The sequence below is a fragment of the Suncus etruscus genome, chromosome 12 (genome assembly GCF_024139225.1).
Source record: "Suncus etruscus isolate mSunEtr1 chromosome 12, mSunEtr1.pri.cur, whole genome shotgun sequence".
In the NCBI taxonomy this organism is placed as follows: domain Eukaryota; kingdom Metazoa; phylum Chordata; class Mammalia; order Eulipotyphla; family Soricidae; genus Suncus; species Suncus etruscus.
The window spans coordinates 91220034-91243328 of record NC_064859.1 but is presented as its reverse complement, the minus strand read 5'-3'; the positions used below and the strand labels follow the sequence as shown (position 1 = coordinate 91243328).

The window sequence follows — 23295 nt, the reverse complement described above, 5'->3', positions numbered from 1 at the left end:
ATAACAATTTGACCAAGACAGGCTGTCGAGGGGTCCCGCCAGCTCACCAGAGTCTCAGCCAGCGGCTGGCTGAGTGGGGTATCCAGCTCTTCAAGAGCTGACTTTACAAAGACCTCTGGCCAGAGCCTGCTCCACAGAGAGACCAGGAAGGACCAAGCAGAGGGAGAAAAAGGGTTGGCCAGCCATGGGCTGAGGGTACAGAACTGGTGGCAGGGAAGACAGAGAGGAGATGGGTGCCTATGGAAAAAAATTCTGTGAGGGAAAACAGGAATCTTCAGTGGAGTGTTGCCTTGGGATAAGTTGGAGAGGGGGTTGTGTCAGATGTTCCCTCTACCCATCAGTGACTGCGACATGTCACAGAGCACCCCTGGGGTGCACTTTTCAGGGACCTAAATGTGAATTTGGATTGTGATGATGGAGGGCCTGTCTTCCCTTCCTTGTCTTCTTTTTTGAGGGCCCTGGAGGACTCATGCGATCACATAGTCTGTCTGCAGCTGGCAGCTCACCCCTAGGCCATCCAGGCCACCAGTACCCACAGGCCCCACACCTGACATGGAGTGGCTGTCTCTAGTTTGGCCAACATGCTGTGGTGGTCTGGTGAGGCAGCCAGAGCAGTTGTGACCCGTTTCCCAGCTGGGCAAATGGTGCACCTGGCGGTCTTCTCAGCTCTCATTGTTTGTGTCATTTTCTGGTTGCCCAGGGAACACCATCTTATTCCCTGGGTCCAAAAACATGGTAGGGTTGAGCTCAGGCTGTTAAAAATGGCACAGTTGCCAGGGTAGACTTGGGAAATGTCAAAGCCCAGCAAAGACCATTGGCTGTGGTGGAAAACAGGTAGATTTAGTGGTCTAGAGCTGAGGTAATTAAGTACAGCAAATCCAGAAGAGTCAATATTATTATAAGCAGTTGACTCAAACTATCAGTTAATTAGAAAACAATACGTTTGCTAAGGGGGTGCATGGGGAGAAGTGGGGAAACTTGGATCACTGGTGAAGGGATGCTGACAGGGGACTTGGGTTTGATGTCGGCAGAGCATTGAATGCCCTGAAATTTTTCATTAACATGGTTGTAAGTCTCAGTGCTACATAAAAAGAAGAAAATTAAGATGAGAATAGCAACCTCACCAGTTGCAAGCTTGTGGCTGTCCAAGGAAAACTTTGCCCTCCAAGACCTTCATTTCCCTGTTCTCTTCCCACAGCACAATGCCCAGCCTCTGGGTCACCCTGAAAACCAAAGCCTACAGTTCCTAAGCTTCTCTGTGCTGGCAGGAAACCCTTCTGGAAGGTTCCCGGGCACATTGGCAGGTCCCTGTGGAGCTAGAATCTGGGAAGAGACAGGCCTGGTGGCTCTGAGCCAGAATCAGGCCACGTGCTGCAGGGGATGTTTAATAACATTGAACATTTTTACGGCCTTCCCTCTCTATTTGTTCCATTAGCAACCTGAGGGACACATTGGCGGCCTCGCTGCCAACCCATCTGTCACCGGCAGACAGTTCCCACAAGGGCCCCCGCTGCTGGGGGTATCAGGGAGATGTCACCCAAAACGCAGAGACCATGCCTTGTTCTATTAAGAGCTGCTATGAAGGATGCCCCTGGGGCTGGGTCCACAGAAGGGCATTTCACTCAAAGGCACGTCTCATTTTTTTAGTTCAGGTCCTGCCCCCCAACGTCCAGCTCTTTAGCTACCGAGGGAAATGCAAGCAGCACTGAGGGTGTAAAGAAGGGAAGAGGGGCAGCTTGTGAGCTTATTTTCTAGTCCTCAGGACTGCAGACTCTTCCCAATATAGGCTTCTTGGGGAATCTGCCTCGAGGGTCTGGATTTGTTCCTGTTTCTCCTCAGTCTTCTGGCTGGTTTCTCCACCCCATCATCTGGGGTGCTTCCCTTTCAGCAATGCTTACTCAGCCATGGCTCTTGTTATTTCATCTTGTTTGAGCTGGATCCAGATACCTGTCTTTCCCAACCTCTTCTGGAAGTGCCCCATCCAGTCCTGTGCAGGGGAGAATTAGTGATGGTGTCACTTTGGAGCCCATGGACCACTTCCGTGCCTGAGAGTGCAGACACCCTCAGACCTCTGAGTGCGCAGGAAAAGTCATTTTTCAAAAGGACAATTTTGTTGTCATCGAGGTGGTGGGGCCAACTTTCATGGTACTAGGGCAGGTGACATGGGCATGAGGTGGCAGGAATTGAAGCTAGGATTCATTACTTTTTTTATTTTACATACTTTATTTCTTGAGCCACATATATAACCCCAGAAATGTCATTTTTAGATACTTTCGGATTTTTGTTTTTGTTTTTATTTTTGGGCCACACCTGGCATCTCAGGGGTTACTCCTGGCTCTACACTCAGAAATCACTCCTGATGGGCTCTGGAATATGGAATAAAACCCAGGTAGGCTGCATGCAAGGCAAACATCCTACTCACTGTTCTACAGCTCCTTTCCCAACTTTAAGTTTTTTAAAAAATATATTCCCATGAAGCCAGAATACACATTGACAATACATTGAAATAAATGTTTAAATATTTCTCCTCTAGGTTTTAGCTTCTCTTTCTCCTCTTCCTTGTCCTCCTCTGCCTCCTCCTTTTCCTCTTCCTCCTTTTCCTCCTCCCTCTTCTTCGACAACTAGCTCCAGCTGTGCTTAGGGCTTACTCCTAGCTCTGTGCTCAGGGATCACTTGTGAGGACCATGTGCCATGCCAGGAATTCTATCTCTCCAAGCCTGGTTTCCTCTTTTTATAAAATAGCAGAACTATATGACCTGCCCTGTTGCAGACATGTACCTTGCCCACAGTTGACGCTCACTCCCTTTGAGAGTGTGAAATGAGTGATAGATTCCAGCTCAACACTGCCACCTCTTGGTAGAGGACTCGAGAGTTAAGGGTGGATCAGATCTTGGACTTCTGAGGATGGAGGAGTCTTCCATAAAGGGGCAACCTGCTAGTTGGCCTCTGGTCAGCCCAGATACTCCAACCTCCTGTGGCTTCTAAGTCACTAGGAAATTCCTGATGGTAATTTTTTCATGCCCTTAGAGGCTTCCACTTCCCAGGTATGAATAGCTCAGGTGCACAGAATTAGAAGCTCCATCCCATAAACCTCCCCTTCCTGACCCTTCTCTATTTCCTTTCTCCCACCATAACAAAGGAAAGACCTTTAATTTTCATTTAACTAAACATTTCTTGTCTTTCTCTTCTATAATAAACACTTAATGTGTGTAATTACCTAACGCACATTGCTCTCATGGAACACTGCAAATTTTGCTATGTTGTGGTTCCATTTTCACTTAGTTCAAATGATTTTCTAATTTCCCTTGTGATTTCTTTATGGATTTTAAGCATCCTTTGTTGTTGATTTCTAATTGAATCTTGTTGTGATCAGAGGGTCTATTTTTGTATGATTTTAATCTTCTAAATTTTTTGAGAAGTGCTTTATACCCAGAATACTGTCTGTTGTGAAACTGTTCTAAGTGTTCTGGAAGATAATGTGGATACCACTGTATGGAATGGAATACCAAGTAGGTCAAATTGATTTGTAGTCTTTTCAAAAATCTTTTTATCCTGATGACTGACTTGGGGAAGATTTGTCTTCCCTATATGTCCATATGGTCTATACTGGTATGTCGGTCTTTCTCACTTAGATGATATATTTTCAGGTTTCTACATTGTAAAATGATTTAGTGAACAGAGATAAAAATACATAGGTTTGAGATGTGTTTTTTTTTTAATCTTGGACCACACCAGGCAGTGTTGAGGGATTATTCCTGGCTCTGCACAAAGAAATCACTCCTGGCAACCTTGAGATATGAGATGCCGAGGATCGAACCAGGGTTGATCGCTTGCAAGGGAAATGTCCAACCCATTGTACTATCTCTCTAACTCAATAAGCTTGAGAATTTAAGTCTTAATATCTATTTATTACACACCAGTATAGTTATGTATTCGTCTTCTTATATATTGAAAACCACAAGTTCATATTGATATCTCTAATCAGACACTACATCTAACCTCCACTTGTTCATTTATAAATGTGTGTGTGTGAGAGAGAGAGAGAGAGAGAGAGAGAGAAAGAGAGAGCTGAGAAACATACTATTTCTATCTGCTCTTGATTTGTTTGTTTCATCCAGTATCTATGTTGTTTCCAAGTTGCCAAGCGATGCCCCTGTGAGAAAGGTGTTTGCCAGAGAGAGGACAAAGTTCACTTATGGATGAATGAACTCTTGGACTTTAGACTTACAATATCCCATCAAAATCCGACTTTAACATCACTTGGCCTGCTTCTTTTTCTCAACTCCTTTCAATGAAATTGTGCTACCCTTTTGAAATATAGTTATTTTTACGATCTGCATGATCTGCATTTCATCCTGGATTCACTAGCCTGCTGTTTTTAAAGTTTTCATTTGCATGCAGTAAAATTCTCTCCTAGTGGTTTATGTTTCTGTGGGTTCAAACAAAAGTACTAAGACATACCACAGAAGTACTGCACTGTCAGATTACTCCTTAAGAGCTGGAGAAAGCTGCAAGGGTCTGATGGACTGTGGCAGCGGGATATTGGTAGGCATGATCTCAATCAAAATCAAAAACAGATCAATAAGAACCCTGATTTGTTTCTCTGTGATGCTTCTTTGGAGGCTGTTTCTTCAACAACTGTCAACCCCAATCTATTTTCTGTCGCTAGAATTGTGCCAGTTTCGGGGTACCATGCAAACTGGTACCTCCCCTCTGTAGACTGTCATCTTTAGGACCTGACTTCTTCTTCTTTTCTTTTTGGTTTTTGGGCCACACCCGGCAATGCTCAGGGGTTACTCCTGGCTGTCTGCTCAGAAATAGCTCCTGGCCAGCACGGGGGACCATATGGGACACCGGGAATCGAACCAACCACCTTAGGTCCTGGATCGGCTGCCTACAAGGCAAACACCACTGTGCTATCTCTTTGGCCCCCTGGCTTCTTTTTCTTGGTGAAATAAGTTGAAGCATCACCAAGTTGTGTGAGTGAACAGTTTGCTCCTTGGGAGGACTGGGAAGTATTCCATTGTCTAGACCTGCAGTGTTTATTGAGTCACTGTTGAAATTTGTATTGGTAAGTGTTATTTGCCTTTTCTCTCTTACTGAGACATGTATTTTGTTTTTGTTTGTTTGTTTGTTTGTTTTTTGGGTTTTGGGGTCACACCCAGCAGCACTCAGGGGTTACTCCTGGCTCTACACTCAGAAATCACTCCTGACAGGCTCGAAGGATCATATGGGATGCCGGGATTCAAACCACCATCCTTCTGCATGCATGGCAAATGCCTTACCTCCATGCTACTCTCTGGACCCTTACTGAGAATTTTGAATAACAAATGTATAATTGGGGAGGTTGGTTTTGGGGTCATATCTGGCAGTACTCAGGTGTTAGGTCACACCTTATTTAATTTTAATACAAAGACTTCTAGACTTGTTCCCTCTGCCTTTCACCCAATGTGTTTGCAATGTAAAAACCCACCTAGATGGCCTTAGCTACAAATAGGTACTTAGTATGTTACTGGACTTTCCCCAAGCCTGGAGTGGATTGCATGGAATAAAAGTTGTTAATTTTGGTGGGCTTACTACCAGGTAGCTGAAGCCCCACCACACACACACACACACACACACACACACACACACACACACACACACATGCTTTTTACACTTATGCTTGGCTTGACTTATTTTGTGTGGCAACCCTGCTCTAGACCTGTTCTCCTGGGGATGGATTGCAGTGAGTGGATTCTTACACTCAGGGGTTATTCCTTTATCTAAATTCAGCAATCACTCCTATTGGTGCCCAGGGGACCATACAGGATAACTCAAGCACCTTAACCACTGTACTATCCCACAAATGTATAATTTTAATAGTCCAATTTATAAAATGCCTGTCACTCTTGGTTTTTCCATATTGTTCTTTGTACATTGCTAATGAATCTTTGACCCATGGTTATGAAGATGCCCGCTTATGCTTATTCCTAGAAGTTTTCTTATTAGTGGTCAACTTGAAATTTGCGGCCAGTCTGGAATTGATTGTCATGTGTAGTGTGAAGTTGGAATTGAGACTCATTTTTCCCCACTTGGATGCTGCTGCTCTAAATCTAATACCACATACTGGAAAGACCCTCTTGCCCCTTATGTTACTGTTTGGTCCGGACCAGTAGAAGAGGGTCAGCATAAGACAGCAGGTGTTGGGAGTTTGTTAAATAGTTTCTCCATCAATTGGGCAGCTACCATTCAGCAGGAGCAATCCTACAGGGGTGGTGGCAGCAGTCTCCAAGTCCCCTCAGCACTTCACTGGGTAGAGGGTGGCTTTATATACCCTGAGGATAAACTGTCATTCTACAGCAGTTATAAGGGGAGGGCTTCTGGTAACCTACATCTTCACCCTTACAGGGAAAGTAGCACTTAGGGCTGACCAGGGGCCATAAAAGTCTTTGTTTCCTTATATCCTTAGCCCCTTACAATATCATCTTGGTCATAAACCATGCCCCTAATATATGTGTGTGTGTGTTTCTAGAATTTCTACATGGCCATTATTTAGTACCACACACCCAGAATTGATAAAAAAAAATGTTTCACATAGATACAGTTGCATGAAAACCTTACATTTGTTTCTCTTTTTTGGATAACCTTGCTATTCTTGGCCCTCTGCATTTGCATGGAATTAAAATCAATCAATCAATTGATTTCCAAAACAACAACTAAAAGACTAAAACTAGAATGTCCTAAACTCTGCAGATCGTCTGGGGAAGAGTTACTGTCTTGAGAATATTGAGTTTTCCCAACAACAAATATGGTAATATCTGAAGGAAGATCTCCGATTTGGTCTGGTTTGGTTTTGTAGTGCTGAGGATTGAACTCAGGGTCTCTCTGTCTCTTTGTCTCTGTCTCTGTCTCTGTCTCTGTCTCTGTCTCTCTCTCTCTCTCTCTCTCTCTCTCTCTCTCTCTCAGACACACACACACACACACACACACCATTCCCAGTCCCTGTAGGATGCTATTAATGAAATTGAATCTTAACTCTTGCCTGCCTGCATCCAGGACTCTCAACAATTTTTTGTTTGGTGGAGACCTTTCAAGCAGTACTTCTTCAGTGAGAATTTCTTCAGAGCTCTCAGGTCTTTGTTCAAGATCTAGGAAGGGCTGGTTCTTACCTAACCCACCCCCATAGACACCTCTAGCTGCTCTATTCCTGGACAGGCATTTCACATCTGTTCAAACATTTACAAATGTAAACATCCATCCTAACATCTTAGTAAGGAAGAGATGGGAGCAGACAAAATGAGCCCAAAACAGAACCTTATTCAGGAATAAATGTTAAAAGGGACAAAAGTTGAATTAGTAATGACTATTTTAAAGTAAAATACTATTTGATCTTAAAGAGAGGGAGGGAAGGGAAGAGAGCAGAGAGAGAGAGAGAGAGAGAGAGAGAGAGAGAGAGAGAGAGAGAGAAAGAGAGAGAGAGAAAAATCTTTAAAATCAAAGCACACTCATGATGTCAGTATGAATCGCTCGTGTATTTTGGTGCGAATTTTTTCCAGCAACTGTAAAAAGCTCTTTTTGACTGCACTCGCCCGAGAAATGGAGAGGAGATATTTTTAAGCCCAGTCCAAATATTTTCCCTCTGACTTTCTTCAAATCAAATCTCTTGTTCAATAACTGAGATCTTTTTTTCCTCTCTCTTTTTTTTTAACTCATTCTCGTTCTTTCATTTTTTGACAGGGACAGCAATCTTTTTAGTCAACAGTAGCATTTCCGTGCTCCCACTCTGTCCCATCCCCACAAAGTCCATGACATCTGGGGCTTCTTTTCACCTCCTTTCGGTTGCTTAGCTTCACAGTGCATAAGCAGAATCGGGCCTGGTAAGGCTACCCTTGGAGTTACCTGTGTAAACGTCCATGCTGACATGTTTACCAGCTTCTGTTCCAGTGCCTTCCTTCCAGGATAACAGCTATTCCTGACTGGAAAGCGCTGTTCTCAATTGTCACCTTCTTCCCCCTCAAAGGACCCTTCTAAATGACTGTGAAATTTAATGCAGACTGTAACTCTCTGGATGGGTCCCAAAAGGCCTTGGCAAAGACTGCAGGTTGTTAAAAGACACCACCAAAGTCTGGAAGATAGGCCACAGGGGGGGCCAGAGCAGGCTCAGCTCTCTGGCTACTGCCTTTGGTTTCATCTGCCTGGCAGTGGGACTGGGCAAGAGGGCAGCAGTCTGGCAGGCACTTATCTTGGGCACAGAGCAGGGAAATAGCCCCTCTGATCCCTCTGCACATAGCTGCCCATGTTCCAAGGACACTAGTCATAGCAGAACTTGGTTCTGCTTAACAGGAAGTTGTGAGGTAGGGGACCCCGGTGGAGGGCTGCTGCTCATGCTGGAGCAGAAAGGTCAGATTCTATGCCCACATAGTGCCCCATGGCCCAACCTCTACACTGACCTCTGCCCTGTCTCTCTGATCCTCTATTCCCATGCCTGATGACTCGTCCCCTCCTCCTCAAGGACCCCTTGTGCTTATAGTGACTGTCACCAAGGACCAGACATGGAGCTGGCAGAGTTCCAGGCCGCTCCTCACTCTTGGGTCTAGGGTCTGTCTGGTGTCCTTTGTATCAAATAAGACCCATTTCTCTTTCCAATCAGGTAGACTTTTAAGAGGGTTCCACTTTCTGATTATTTTATTTAATGATTCTCCTAAGTTCTGCCCAGAAGACACAAGACCCCCTTTGGGTGATTCTCATTCAACTGGGTCTGTAGTCCAATGTCATCTCAAAGCCCTGCTATGGGCAGCTGGGCAGGTGAATCTGGGTTACACCTGGCAGTGCTGACAACCTCCAACAACACACCTGACAATGCCCAGGGAACTCTATGGTGCCAGAGATCCAACTAGGGTTGGCCACATGCAAAGTACAGGCCTATCCCTAGGGTTATCTCTCTGGCCCTCATTTGTATATTTTAATGGCTCCGGGGTTGGGGCTGTCCTTTGACACAGGGCACCTGAGTGGGAAGGGGGCAGGCAGACCCAGGATATCTGGTCCAAGGCTGGGCCTGCTCCCTACTTGCTGGTTCCTCCTGGGCACACTCTATTCTCCCCCCAGGCTTCACACCCACATCTGTGAATGAGGAATCAACCTCCCTCAGCCACCCCAGCCCTTTTGCATCAGGTACTCCTCACAATGAGAAAATGGTTCATATGCCTGGAATGCTCATATATTCATTTACAAACCGTGCGCCTTGATTCCAATCCTACCGTATTGCAAAATACACACAAAAAGTGAAAAACCCTTAGAGCTTAAGCCTACATAAAATATTTAAAAGCCCATTTCTCTTTATATTACATGGCCGCATGTCTTCATTGCATTTCTGACAGTTCATAACGGTGGTCGGTAAAGAGCAGACGATGCGGTCGGGCCTGCCTGCGTTAACACTTGAAGATGAAGTCAGTCAGAAGGTCTGGTTCAAGTGGGTTTATTTTTAACAGCTGTTAGAGCTGATGCAAAGAAGAAAAAGGAACCATCAGCTGTGTGTATTAAATTAAGAGACTCATTTTCAGCCCCATCTACCAATTATAGGCTTTTTGTTGAAATTAAGAAGTAAATGTCCATCTTCCCTTCTGTCAATCAGTGACTCTCTGAAGCTAATTGGAAAGCGTTGCCATTGTGTATTTTCAGCAAATGGACTCAGAAGCCAGGTCACTCTTCATCTGGATGATTTTCAAACCAATCCGAGTCATCTCTGTCGTAGCTTCAGGCGTGATTTTATAAGGGAGACCATATTGTCAACAACAAAGCACTTCCTTTCTGAGTTCTTTTCTTCAAAGCATGGTTTCTCTGAAAAAGCACAGGCTTTCTCACTTGTCAAGATGACTCACTGTCGCCTAGAGGAGTGGTCAGAATTCGAGTCTGGTTTTGGTGGCTGACTGCAAGTAAATCACCAACTGGCCATCACCAGGAGCTCAGCAAATTGGATAAATCCATCTCTGTACAAAAACCTCCTTGAATTCTCTTTTAGTTTGATGGCTATTGGAAGCGCTCTGTTGAGATAACCAGAAATCCTGTGACAGATTCAAAAGATTTGCCATCATTTTTTTTTGTTTTGGGGCTACACCCAACAGTGCTCAAGACATACTCCTGACTCTGAAGTCAGGAGTCACTCTTAGTGGTGTTCGGAGGACCACTGGGGTGCTAGAGATTGAACCTAGCCTTGTGCAAGCATGCACCCAATTTGTACTATTGTTCTGAACAAGTCTTTCACATTTTTATATTTTATAAGTAATATATACACACATATATATATATATACATATAGACAGACAGACACTTTGGTTGGTTGGTGTTTGGTTTAGGAAATGTATTGGGCAGTGCTCAGTGGTGTTCAGGGTTACTCATGACTCTACACTCAGGACTATAACCCTGGCAGTGTTCAGGGCACCATATGGGATGCCAGGAATTGAACCCCAGTATACCACATACAAGTCAAGTACTCTATCCACTGTGTTATCCCTCCACCCATCAAATGATGTTTTAAGGCAATACTGTAAGGCCCAGGGCCATTTTGCCCCTGACTTTTGTAGCAAATCGTAATGTCCTGCTTTGTCTTTCTTTACCTCTTCAACAATATTTCCACTTCCTCTTGCACTCAGAGTGCTGTGGGTAAGACACTTGCCTTATACCTCATGTAATCCAGGTTAGTCCCTGGCACCCATATTGTTATTGGAATTAACATGTTCAACATGTTCAATAACTATATGGTCCCCTGAGCCCTGCCAGAAATGACCCCTGGGCATATCCAGAAATGGCCCCCCAACAAAACAAAGTAAAACACAAATACTCACTGCCTCTCCCCACATTGTCTGCACTCATCATGTTGTGTTTCACAAATAATTCTTGTCACCACCAGCAACCAACTACCCCCTTCTTCATAAGAGACCAGGCAGATAGCAATCACATGACATGGATCTAAAGAAGTGTGGGTGCAATTCTGACAGTTATCTCCTTCCCAAATCACTATTAGCAAAGCCCTTAGGGAACCCCCCAGAGAAGGGGAAATTGGTGTTTCATTCCCTGGGGGACTCTGCTTCCTGATTGCCTGTTAAAATTCCTCCAGTAGAGGAAGTTATCTTCTAAAGCATTTCCTGTTTCTTTGCTTTTGCATTATAAGCATTCTCTTCAATGGTAGTTTGCTAGCAGTTTATCTATCTAATTGTAAGAATTAACAGATTTAAATTTTGGCAAAGAACTCTTAAAACCACTTAGTAAGGGCTGGTGATTCAGAACCTTGCCCACAGATGCAGCCATGGAAGCTGTTAACATACATTTTGGGGTGAGTGGGGAGGATGGAGAAGCAGGATTGTTTTGAGAAACCGGTAACAGCAAGGCAATTTGGATTGTCCTGAACCACATACATGTCCATGTGTGATTTTAGAATGTGTCTAAAGTCATTCGCTACCGAATTGCAGAACCAGTGCTTAAATCCAGATCTGTCTTCCCCTCAATATGGGAGGGTGGGTCGCTGCAGATATGCATTACATCCGGTTTTTATCCCACTCTTCGTGTTCTTATTCTATTCTTTGCACTTTGGGGAGTTATTTTCCAAGTTTTAGTCATAGAGAAAAATGGGGAGCCATAAAAATAATAACACCCCCAATGATTCTTTGCCAGGCCAATACAGGAGGAGATGCAAGCAGAGAGAAGGTGGTGAATGTGCTTTCTTCAGAGTCCCCAACTCATCACCCTATTACTGAGTCCAATAAAATAGACTCAATTTTGTTCATCTTTTCACCTGAAATCCAAGACACAGCTTTGGAAAGAAAGAGGCAGGCACCTGGCATTGATGGATTCTTTCCCTCCTTACTCCTCCTCTCTTCATCCACAGGTCAACCCTTTCAGAGACCGTATCTGCAAGGTTTTCTCCCACAATGGCCTGTTCTCCTTTGAGGATGTGCTGGGCATGGCGTCTGTGTTCAGTGAGCAGGCCTGCCCCAGCCTGAAGATCGAGTATGCCTTTCGCATCTATGGTAGGTGCTGGGAGAGAAGGTTGGCCCCACACTGGAATCCACCCACATCCAAGCCATAGTGAGATGGCAGTTGTTGGGGATGGCTTGGCTTGAGATGGGTTTGTGTCATGCTTCTCAACTGCCACAGATTGGGGGGGGGGCAGAATCAGGAAGGGCTTGATTCTGGTTGATGGAGACTCATCATTGCTGTGAAGGCAAATGGAGACAATGGTGTGGTGCACAGAGACAGAGGAAAGCAGGTGGCATGTATCAGGGAGTTGATTCTGTTTCACAGACCATCCATACATCCGGCCTCTGACTTGAGGGCCATGCTGGATGGACCAACCCTCAGCACCAAGGAAAGTCAGGACCAGGGAAAGAGCCTGAGTTTGATGGATTTGTCACCTTCAACTCTCCACTTATCTTCTTCCTTCTTCTCAAGTATTTCCTGGAGGTTCATGAAGCTTCCAGTGTACTCAAGGGATCCCAGCCCATAAGTTGCCACTGGTTGCTACCAGCCCTGCTGGGTGGAGGATGCCAATCCAAGATGGTGCTTGTGTCCAAGCCAAGAGGTTTCAGGTCGCAAGGAACAGACCTTGGGCAGGAGCCACAGTGCCTCCATCCTCCATTGTTATGTACTAAATTGCCACTAGTTTGATGAAATTTTGGTTCAGGACCACACCCAGCAGTACTCAGGGATTACTGCTGGCTCTGTGCTCAAGGAGCACTCCTGGTGGGACTCAGGGAACTATAGCGATGGTGCCAGAGATAGAAATACAGAATCAGTTGCATGCAAGTAAATAAGTTCCTTACCTACTGTTGTTCTCTCCAGCCCCAGGTTGGGACTGTAGATGGCTTCACAGATCTTGGGGATTAGGACTCCAAGTACAACTTAATTGATCCCCTTCTTTGGTTTTCACGAGGATACACTTGAAGGTTCTGATCTTGCCAGGAAGAATCCTTTGACAAACTCACTCAGATGCGCTCACATTCTCACATGTGAGCCTGACATCTTGCTGGCTTTCCATAGGGGCTTCCTGATGTGCTTGCCCATGTGGATCACCAACAGGCCACTTGCTTCTCCATAGATGGCCAGGAAGGGCCTCCTGGAATGGTCTGCTGGAGAGAAGATGAAAGCAGAAGTGACAGCTCATCCTTGTTGTTAAATTCTATCGGCTAGAAATGAATCACTGTTCCCATCACAGTAAAGAAGGTGTGGATTGCACTGCTGCTTGGTCACCAAGAAGAACAGATAGAGTTAGGGGTCACTGGACGAGCCCACCATAAGAAGTACAGTAGCAGAACTCAACCAAGCTTTCTGAGGGCTGGGATTTGGCTGGTCAAAGGTCAGGGGTGGAGTCGGTCCTTCTCTCTTTTACTCTCAACCCTCTCCTCTGAGCCTTCTCTTTCTGTGGATCTGAGTTGGTCTCTGTGCCTGCGGGCCCAAGAGGACTACCACAGCCTCCACATAGCCTTCTGGCTTCTCTCCGATTGATCATCCTCAGAAATCTCTTTCTTCTCATTTCATTGGTGAGTGTATGAGTTATCCAATGAGAGAGCAGCCCCTGGGTCAAGTGACTGCCTTGTCCAATTAGATGCAGGCAGGAGGAAGCCTCACACAAAACATGGCCTTGAGGCCTAAGTTAGGAGTGGGGCTGCTAGTCAGGGATGGATAAGTGAAGGCTTTGCAGTTGTCCCAAAACACACCTGCTTCTGCAGCCCGTGGTTTCCTGAGCTAAACCTTTCAGGGAGTTAGAAAAGAGCAGCAGGATCTCTTTAGGCTTTAAGGCACTGGAGCAAAATTGTGATCCTTCAAGAGAACTGCCTTCCCTTTCAAAAAGGTCAGACTGGGGGGCAGTGAGGTGGCACTAGAGGTAAGGTGTCTGCCTTGCAAGTGCTAGCCAAGGAAGGACCTCGGTTCGATCCCCCGGCGTCCCATATAGTCCCCCCAAGCCAGGGGCAATTTCTGAGCGCTTAGGCAGGAGTAACCCCTGAGCATTAAACGGGTGTGGCCCGAAAAACCAAAAAAAAAAAAAAAAAAAAAAAGGTCAGACTGTGGGGCCAGAGTTGTGGCGCAGTGGTAGGGTATTTTGCCTTGCACATGGCTGACCTAGGACAGACCTGGGTTGAATCCCTGGTGTCCCCTATGGTCCCCCAAGCCAGGAGTGATTTCTGAGTGCATAGCCAGGAGTAACCCTTAAGCGTCACAGGGTGTGCCTGCCCCATAAAAAAGAGGTCAGACCATGGTATCTGAGTTCAAACAAAGGACCTGCGAGCCTTGTCTCCAATTGTCCTTGTGACCCAACCCTCCACCCCATCCCTGCCACTTCCAGCAGATTCTGTCCATCATGAGCTCAAGCACAAAATTAAAACTCGCAAAGCCTGTGTGAAATCAGCTTCGTGATGCACATCTGGGGACTCCTAAACTCCATGACTCCCTCAGATGGACCCAGACAAATCCGAATTCTCTTTGGACTTCAAAGTCTTGTGATGTTCCAGGGCTGTCAGAAAGATTAGAACCAACCGTGTCTTTCTCTGAGCCTAGAGCCTGGCCTGAAAAGCTGCTAAGTAAAGCCTGACAGTGTGAAGAAAGATAGGAGAAAGAAGGAAAAGAAGGCAAGGAAAATAAGGGCAGAGCTCCATGCTCTGACCCATAACCACTCCAGGCAGGGCCTATGCACCAGCATTTATTGCTTTTTTTCTTTCTTTCTTTCTTTCTTTCTTTCTTTCTTTCTTTCTTTCTTTCTTTCTTTCTTTCTTTCTTTCTTTCTTTCTTTCTTTCTTTCTTTCTTTCTTTCTTTCTTTCTTTCTGTCTTTCTTTCTTTCTTTCTCTCTTCTTTCTCTCTCTCTTTCTTCTTTCTTTCTTTCTTTCTTCCTTCCTTTCTCTTTCTCTCTCTCTTTCTCTTTCTTTCTTTCTTCTTTCTTTCTTTCTTTCTTTCTTCCTTCCTTTCTCTCTCTTTCTTCCTTTCGTCCGTCCTTCCTTCCTTCCTTCCTTCCTTCCTTCCTTCCTTCCTTCCTCCTTCCTTCCTTCCTTCCTTCCTTTCTTTCTTTCTTTCTTTCTTTCTTTCTTTCTTTCTTTCTTTCTTTCTTTCTCTCTCTCTCTTTCTTCTTTCTTTCTTCCTTCCTTCCTTTCTCTCTCTTTCTCTCTCTTTCTCTTTCTTTCTTTCTCCTTTCTTTCTTTCTTTCTTTCTTTCTTTCTTTCTTTCTTTCTTTCTTTCTTTCTTTCTTTCTTTCTTTCTTTCTTTCTTTCTTTCTTTCTTTCTTTCTTTCTTCCTTCCTTCCTTTCTTCCTTCCTTCCTTCCTTTCTCTCTCTCTTTCTTCCTTCCTTCCTTTCTTTCTTTCTTTCTTTCTTTCTTTCTTTCTTTCTTTCTTTCTTTCTTTCTTTCTTTCTTTCTTTCTTTCTTTCTTTCTTTCTTTCTTTCTTTCTTTCTTTCTTTCTTTTTCTTTCTTCCTTCCTTCCTTCCTTCCTTCCTTTCTCTCCCTCTTTCTCTCTTCGTTCTTTCTCTTTCTTTCTTTCTTTCTTTCTTTCTTTCTTTCTTTCTTTCTTTCTTTCTTTCTTTCTTTCTTTCTTTCTTTCTTTCTTTCTTTCTTTCTTTCTTTCTCCCTTCCTTCCTTCCTTTCTCTCTCTTTCTCTCTTCGTTCTTTCTTTCTTTCTTTCTTTTTCTTTCTTCCTTCCTTCCTTCCTTCCTTTCTCTCCCTCTTTCTCTCTTCGTTCTTTCTCTTTCTTTCTTTCTTTCTTTCTTTCTTTCTCTCTTCCTTCCTTCCTTCCTTCCTTCCTTTCTCTCTCTTTCTCTCTTCGTTCTTTCTTTCTTTCTTTCTTTCTTTCTCTCTTCCTTCCTTCCTTCCTTTCTCTCTCTTTCTCTCTTCTTTCTTTCTTTCTTTCTTTCTTTCTTTCTTTCTTTCTTTCTTTCTTTCTTTCTTTCTTTCTTTCTTTCTTTCTTTCTTTCTTTCTTTCTTTCTCTCTTTCTTCTTCCTTTCTTCCTTTCTTTCTTTCTCTTCTCTTTACCTGGCAGCGCTCAAGGGTTACTCCTGACTCTACTCAGAAATCGCTCTTGGCAAGCTTAGGGGATCATATGAGATACCAGGAATTAAACCCTGTTCCTCAGCATGCAAGGAAAGCCCTACCCACTATGCTATTGCTCCAGCCCCTGCACCAGCATTTCTTGCCAGTATATCAATCTATCCTGCCAGGAGACTCTTGAGAAAAGCAGAATTTCAGCCCTCACGCCTCACCCAATCAGAATCCGTACATGGACAGGAGTCATAGGTGTCTCCTTGGTAACTTAAATTTCAGAAGCACCCATGGTTTTCGGGAATAAATGGAAAGTTTCTAAGGATCAGGAATGCTTGGGGCCCCACTGCAGAGATTTGATTCCATGATGTCAGGGAGCCACTACCAGGCATCCACCCCTCCTGGAATGGAATATTCAGATGGGCACGCAAATGAGCATCTACCACTGGAAACACCCACCAGGAAGGAAGCAACAAGGAGGCAACATCCTGCAACTGGTTCTCACTAGGCCCCCAAAGCAGCGCATAGAGTCAAGCCCCTTACTTTGCATGCAAGACCTCAAGGTTCAATTCCAGGCACCAAATGATCCCCAGCCTGGCTGAGGGAGCCCCAGGCATGGAACTGGGAGTAGTCTGTGCACCATGGATGTGGCCCTAAAAAACCCCACACCGGAATCTGTCCTGAATAAGTGAGTACACTGTAGGCAAAAACTCTGGACCAGATGACACTTGGGCACAGCCAGACTGATTGGATCTGTGAAACCAAGCAGCTGTTTTACTTCCAAGCCCAGCTCCAGGGAATGAGGAAAAGCAGGTTCCCATGGAAGGCCTGGACCTGCATCTCTAGTTGACCCAGCACCTTCTAGTAAAATCCCTCACCTTGAATCATATGAGTCTCTTCCCATAAGTCTCTTGAGTGACACATATAAGCCCATCTTTGGGATATGGGAGTGTCCTCAAGGATTGATGGTCTTGGTCTGATCTGTTTGGAAGGTTATTATAAAGATAACACACACACACACACACACACACACACACACACACACACACACACACACACACCGGTAATTCTAAAGTGCTCCTGTTAGGTCTGACCCACAGAGAAACAGAGACATCAGAGATAGACAGTCAAAGATGAGAGTTTATTAGAACTCAGTGCTGAGGACCTGTGGATCAAAGAAACGCCAAGATTCCAGAGCTGTCTGTTAGTGGACATTATATTTTTTCCTTACACAAAGGCTGGAGGAGACAAGGTCACATTCCCACCTCATTTGACACAAGGTATTGGGGGTTACAGAAACAGAAAACAAGGTTAGAGGACCCAAGACATCCTGGCCTGCTTTTGACACTAATCTAATTTATGAGTTTGCCTCCCTTCTTCTCATTGTCTTGAGGGCTACCAGTCTTATAGGAGAGCCCCTTTCCCCTTCTTTTCTCAGGATTATTGCACTTTGTGTGTTTCTTTATCTCTTGTTTATAACTGGGAAGTGTCCCTTTCAGGTTAAATCTTTGTTGCTTTTCTGTGGAAGGGCTGCCTCACAATACCAATTCTTTTCTCTAAGACGTTCCCTTTAAACTCCAAATAAGGAAGATATGGTAGTTAGGATATCCCGACAACTGGTAACATATATCAGGTTTAAATTAGGTTTGGGTGGTTCTAATTTTGGCCCCTATCCAGGAATTGAAGACTCATTCTAAATTTGAGGGGCTATATTGTTTCACACCCCGAGTTTGAAAACCACTGCTAAAAACCTGCCATATCAGCACAGATCAATTCTGAGCAAGTATGCTTATTTGTTTGCTTGGTTGTTCAGGGTTTGGGGACAACAAGTGGCCATCCCTGGGATCTCCTTCCTGCTCTGTGCCCATGCTCTGGGGACTATGCATTGATGAGGATGGAACTCAGACCTACTGCCTGCAAAGCTTGTGCTCCAGTTCTTGAAACATTGCCCTGGCCCAACAACCCAACTGGAGTCAGTAATCTGGAGCTGGGCTGGGCTCCAGGGAGGAACCTAAGGACCCAGTTCCTTCAATCCTCTTTGCTATGGGATTATTGTCCTCTAAAGTGTTTGTGTCTGCAACCATCACCTCAGCATTCCAGCAGGAAGAAAAAGGATGGAGGAAGGCTCAGGACACCCTATGCATGTCTGTTCATAGAAGATTTTCTTGGAAGTCTCACCAGCAGCCTTATCCCTCACATGGCCTCACATACATGCCTAGATGCAGAGGAGCCTGGGAAAACTGGGCTTTGAAGCCAAACACCGCCGTCACCTCGCACAAGAATTAGAGTTCTGTGAGAGAGAAGAAGGCAAATTGGCTGTCAGCCAAGAATACTGTGGGGTCGGCAGCTTCAACCCCAGATGCGCCAAGTGGGCTCCAGTTTCTGCCCAAAGGGACAGACATACACTCAAGGCCTCCAAGGTGTCCATCCCGGCCCGCACAAACTCAGCAGAGACTGTCCCCCCTTTCAGAGACCAATCTGAAATCCTGCTCTCCAACTCCTTCAATAAGCCCCTCAGGCAGGCAGGCACCCCCAGACAGACTGCAATAATGGGGCACCAGGGGCCGGAGAGATATCATGGAGGTAACGCGTTTGCCTTGCATGCAGAAGGTGGGTGGTTCAAATCCTGGCATTCCATATGGTCCCCTGAGCCTGCCAAGAGTGATTTCTGAGCATAGAACCAGGAGTAACCCCTGGGCACTACTGGGTGAAACTCAAAAAAACAAACAAATATAATGGGGACATCAGCTTGGGAGTTTTGGGATCTGGCCTACCTCACTCATCCAGTGAGCTGAATTCTGTGGCAGTGAAAAGACTGTGACAGAGATGTGGGTGTGATGGTGAAAAGTGTTTGGAGGAGTCTGAAGACTAAGCCCGACTTCTGTGGGCTCTCTTCTCTCCCCATCATTGGGAAAGAGCAAAAGAAGCTTGAGCTGCATCCCCTGAGAGCTCTGAGGCCTCTAGACTTGGGGGGGGGCAGCACCCCAGACCCCAGCCCTTTCCCAGGCTGCTCTGACCTTACACCCCTAAAGGTGACAAACAGCCCAGGACCTCATTTCACTCCAGCACATCCTTCTGTTTCCAGATGGCTTGTGCCCAAAGTCGTGTCACTTTGCTGCAGTCTCCGCATGTGGGAGCGGGGCCAGCAGGATGCCTGGGGATACTGCAGGGTCTCTGGGAGTCTGCAGAATATCTTTCCAACACTGTCCCTGCCCCCACCACTGCCTGCAGTGCCTCTGAGCAGAGCTATCAGGGTTAGGGCTCAGGGGGGCTCAGAGGGTCAGTCTCAGGTTTAGCCTCCAGTCCAGGGGTGCTGAGAAACATTTGGCTGGGAGAGAAGTACCTTCTAAGGACCCACTGTACTCCCTGCTTGGGTTCTGCAACATTCAAATTCATCCCTCCCCTTCAGGCCCAGACATGCCCAGCCCTCATTCTTCAAGCACTGCTGACATTTCTTAGGCTTCCACCCGGTGGCTCCCTGGAAGTGCTGAGAATGGAGCCTCTCCGTTCAAAGCCTGTGCTCGCTCTAAGAGCTACTCCATGGCCCAACATCTCAGGAATAATGGGCCCAGAAGGGCCACGTGAGCTGGAAGGTTAAGTGCTCAGATCCAATCAAGTGATATAGATCTAGGAGTTTGCATTTTTGGCATTTAGCAATCACCAAGTGTTCTTTCTTCTTTCTTCTTTTTTCTTTCTTTCTCCGTTCTTTCTTTCTCCTTTCTTTCTTTTCTTCCTCCTCCTCCTCCTTTTTTTCTTTTTTCTTTTTCTTTCTTTCTTTCTTTTTTTTTTTTTTATTATTTTTGGGCCACATTCAGCAGTGCTCAGGGCTTACTTCTGTCTCTGTACTCAGGGATCCCTCCTGGCGGGGCTCTAGGAACTATATAGCTGTAAGTCCTTCCTTGCTCATATACATCATGAGGCTGGGGGTATGTGAGTTTCTACAGATGTTGGGCTTGATGAAGAGCCAAGCGAAGTTGGGAACAAAGTTCTGTTCTCTGCACATGGTTCAGGAACTGTCTGGAAAAGAGTTCTGAGTCTCCTCATTACCAAAAGTTGGTGATGCCAGGCACAAGTACAGGGTCCCTAAGGCCTCTTGCCTCCAGCCACATGAAGCCATCATTTGTTTCTTCTGACATTTCACCAGGACACCTCCCAACATCAAAGGGGAGACTCACCAGGAAACTGCTGGGGGGCCTTCAAGAGACCTAATGGGGGAAGGAATAGGGAAACAGGGCAGTGGAGGGGAAAAGCCCCAAGTCCCTTAGGATGCAGCTGACTAGTCTGTATTTTTAGCTTGTTGGATGAGGTAAACAGATGGCAAGGGTGTTTAAGCCTATTGGTCCAGCCTCTAAAGCAGAGGTCCCAAAATTATTTGTCCTACAACCCCTTATTAAGAAAATAAATCACTCAGCCCCCACCCCTCCCAGCTTGGGGTTCTGTGTTAGGAGAGTTAGATGCGGGCAAACATCAAACACTCAGACCATGGTCTGTTGTGATGGTTTTTCTTATCTGGTTTATTCCATGCATCTCAGCTGGCTAGTGGTCAGCCCAGGGAGTGTGTTGGGTGCTCAGGGGGCTGCCCAGAGGTGCCCACATGGTCTCACATGGCAGTTCAGGCTTGCTGAAGCCCAGCCTCCCTTTCTGGCTTAAGCTCCAACTCCCAGACCTTCTTCCAAGTTTCTCTCTGCCTTACACTGACTGATCTGTGGGCCCTGTTTCTTCTCCGTGACGGTGACATAGGTCCTCTTGCCACTGCCATCTTGGAAGGTCCAAGCCCTTTACTTTTCCTCCCATGCCTCCTCCTCCTCCAAGAAGTCTTCTGCACTCCCACCACAGTGCTTCGGAATGACGGCCGCTGGGTGCTCAAGTATCTCTCCTGCTGGTGCTCAGGATGGAACAGGGCCCACACAGCCTTGCTGCTGAGCCATGTTCTACCCTGCAGATCTCAATGAGAATGGCTTCATTGACGAGGAGGACCTGCGGGGGATCATCCTCCGGCTGCTCAACAGCGAGGATGTGTCCGAGGACCTGCTCTCCGGCATCACCAGCCACGTGGGTGCCCGCACCTGTGTGAGTGTGCCTGTTGCATGTCTGTGTATCTGTGTACACATCTGTGCGTTCATGTCTGTGTGTCTGTGATCATGTGGCTTGCATTTGTGGGTGTGTGTGCATATCTGTGTCTGCATCTATGTGTAAGCACGCCTATGCCTGTACAACTGTGCGTACATGTGTGCTCCTTCCCTGTTTGCATGCATTTGTATTTATGTCTGTGTCTATGTACATGTGTCTGTATCAGACATGTGTTTCCACACATGTGTGCCATTGTATAATTGCACACGTGAAATTTCCATGTGTGTACATGGACCGTGTCTGCGTGTCCATTTATGTGTGTGCATACTTGGCACTCAGGGCTATGGGGTGGTGGCTGGCAGGTTTCTATCCCTCAGTTTTCCCAGCATCACGACTTCCTTAGAGGCACTCCAGATCAGCAGGCCTGAGCCAGCCCACACCCAGGTCCCTGCACCACTCCCAGCAGAAGCATATCATGAGACCTCTGGTCCATGCCTTATCCCAGAGTTCCAAGGTGAAGGTCTGGGGACCTAACACCCAATTAAAGACAGCAGGGGACAGGACCAATCCTGGAGGGACCATGGTTCCATTTGTCTTCAGACCCCTAGACCCTTCCAGTGCTTTGGGGCTTTTTGAAGCTAGAAAAGATCAAGCCATGAGGCTTGGTACTGTCCCCTGAACTCCCTTGATGCCAGGCTGTGACTTAGTTTTGGAGCAGGTGGGGGGGGGGCACAGTTGGCACCCACACCCATTCTCAAGGCCCCCACCCAGCCTCAGTCCCTTTCTGTTCCCCAGGTCCTGAGTGAGTGTGTCCTGGATGAGGAAGACAAGTTGTCATTCTCTGAGTTCGAACTCGCCATGGCCAAGTCTCCAGACTTTCTGAGGTGAGCTGTGGGCAGGGCTAGGGGGGCAGGAGAAGCTCCCCAGAATCCCCAGTCAATGGCTCCTGCTTCCCCAAGGGGTCACAAGCTGCTTTTAGAATCAACCAGGCTATAACTTCTGGGAAACAAGAAATCAAAGGGAAGGTGGGCACCAGGCCTGGTGAGGACATGGGGTTCAGAGTGGCCCCGAGTAACATCCCATCCAGGCTCTCCCTCCTCAACTCCAGGTGTGGGGAAGAGGGTTGTGGACACTCTAGAGTCCTGGGGATTTCCAATATGTTTTGGGCACAAACCAGCCTTCAGGGACCCAGTCGAGCCCCTGGAAAAGATGGACTAACAGACAGATGAACAGTCTCCAGATCCTTGCCTTGCATCTGTGATATCTCACTTATCCTACTTCCCACTCTCCTTCCTCTTCTTCCCTCCTGTATTCCTCCTTTCCTCTCTCCCTATCTCCTTTCTCCCTCCCTCTCTCATCTCTCCCTCTCTCCTTCCTCTCTTCTCTCTCTCCTTCCCATCCTGAGTTCCACCTCCTATCATTAACACGCCCACCCCCTCCCTAGTTTCAAAGTTAAGGGGATCCCTATCTAGTGGCTGCTAGAGGCTGGGCCATAGCTGACCCACACAAGATGGTGTCCCTAGTCTCAGCTTGGGGGTCACATTCTTTCTGACAGACAGGTACATAGTGAAGTCGACCTCTCTTCCTTGGGGTCCCCCAGCTTTCTTCCCCACAGCCTCAGACATCCCCTGGCTCCTCGAAGCTGCTGAAAGATGTTGATTTGGGTTGTAGATCCACAGACCCAGCCCCTTATCACAAGGGCCCTGGGTGCTGATGTGGGGGGTAGAGGAGGTGGAACAGGCTTGCAGGGCAGCACCAAGGCTGTCAATTCTCTTCCAGATCCTTTCGGATCCACTTTTGGGGTTACTGATGAGGTCTGTTGGAAGTCCCCAGAACTTGGAATTCAACCCCTCAGCTCAAGGACTGTGTCCCTGCCCCCCACTTCTAGACTATTGTTTATTAATAAAACAAAAAAGGAACCTGGAGTGGTAGTGCAACAAATAGGGTGTTGGCCTTGCACATGACCAACCCAGGTTTGGCCCCCAGCATCAATATAGTCCCCCAAGCATGCGAAGATAATTCCTGAGTGCAGAGTCAGGAACCTCTGAGCACTGCTAGATGTGGCCCCAAAACCATTAAAGGAAAAGAAAAGCCCTGTCCATTCTGCCTGGTGCAAGTGAGGGGAGGCCAAGGCTTCAGGCAGGGACAGATCCGGGGTCTCAAGGTTCTTCCTTCCCTCCCTCCCAGCCTGACTTCTGGACTGTCCAGACCTTAAAAGGGTGTGTGGGG

General features: G+C 46.4%; 1 protein-coding gene across 1 annotated transcript in view; it reads left to right on the top strand.

Annotated features, from left to right (window-relative positions):
* Window positions 1-22876, top strand: part of CIB4 (calcium and integrin binding family member 4) — a 44426-nt gene extending 21550 nt beyond the window's left edge. The window contains exons 4-7 of the mRNA XM_049784496.1: window positions 11864-12005; window positions 20939-21048; window positions 21862-21950; window positions 22846-22876. Coding sequence (XP_049640453.1) covers window positions 11864-12005; window positions 20939-21048; window positions 21862-21950; window positions 22846-22876 — 372 coding nt within the window. The remainder of the gene's footprint in view (window positions 1-11863; window positions 12006-20938; window positions 21049-21861; window positions 21951-22845) is intronic.
* Window positions 22877-23295: the final 419 nt, after the last annotated feature.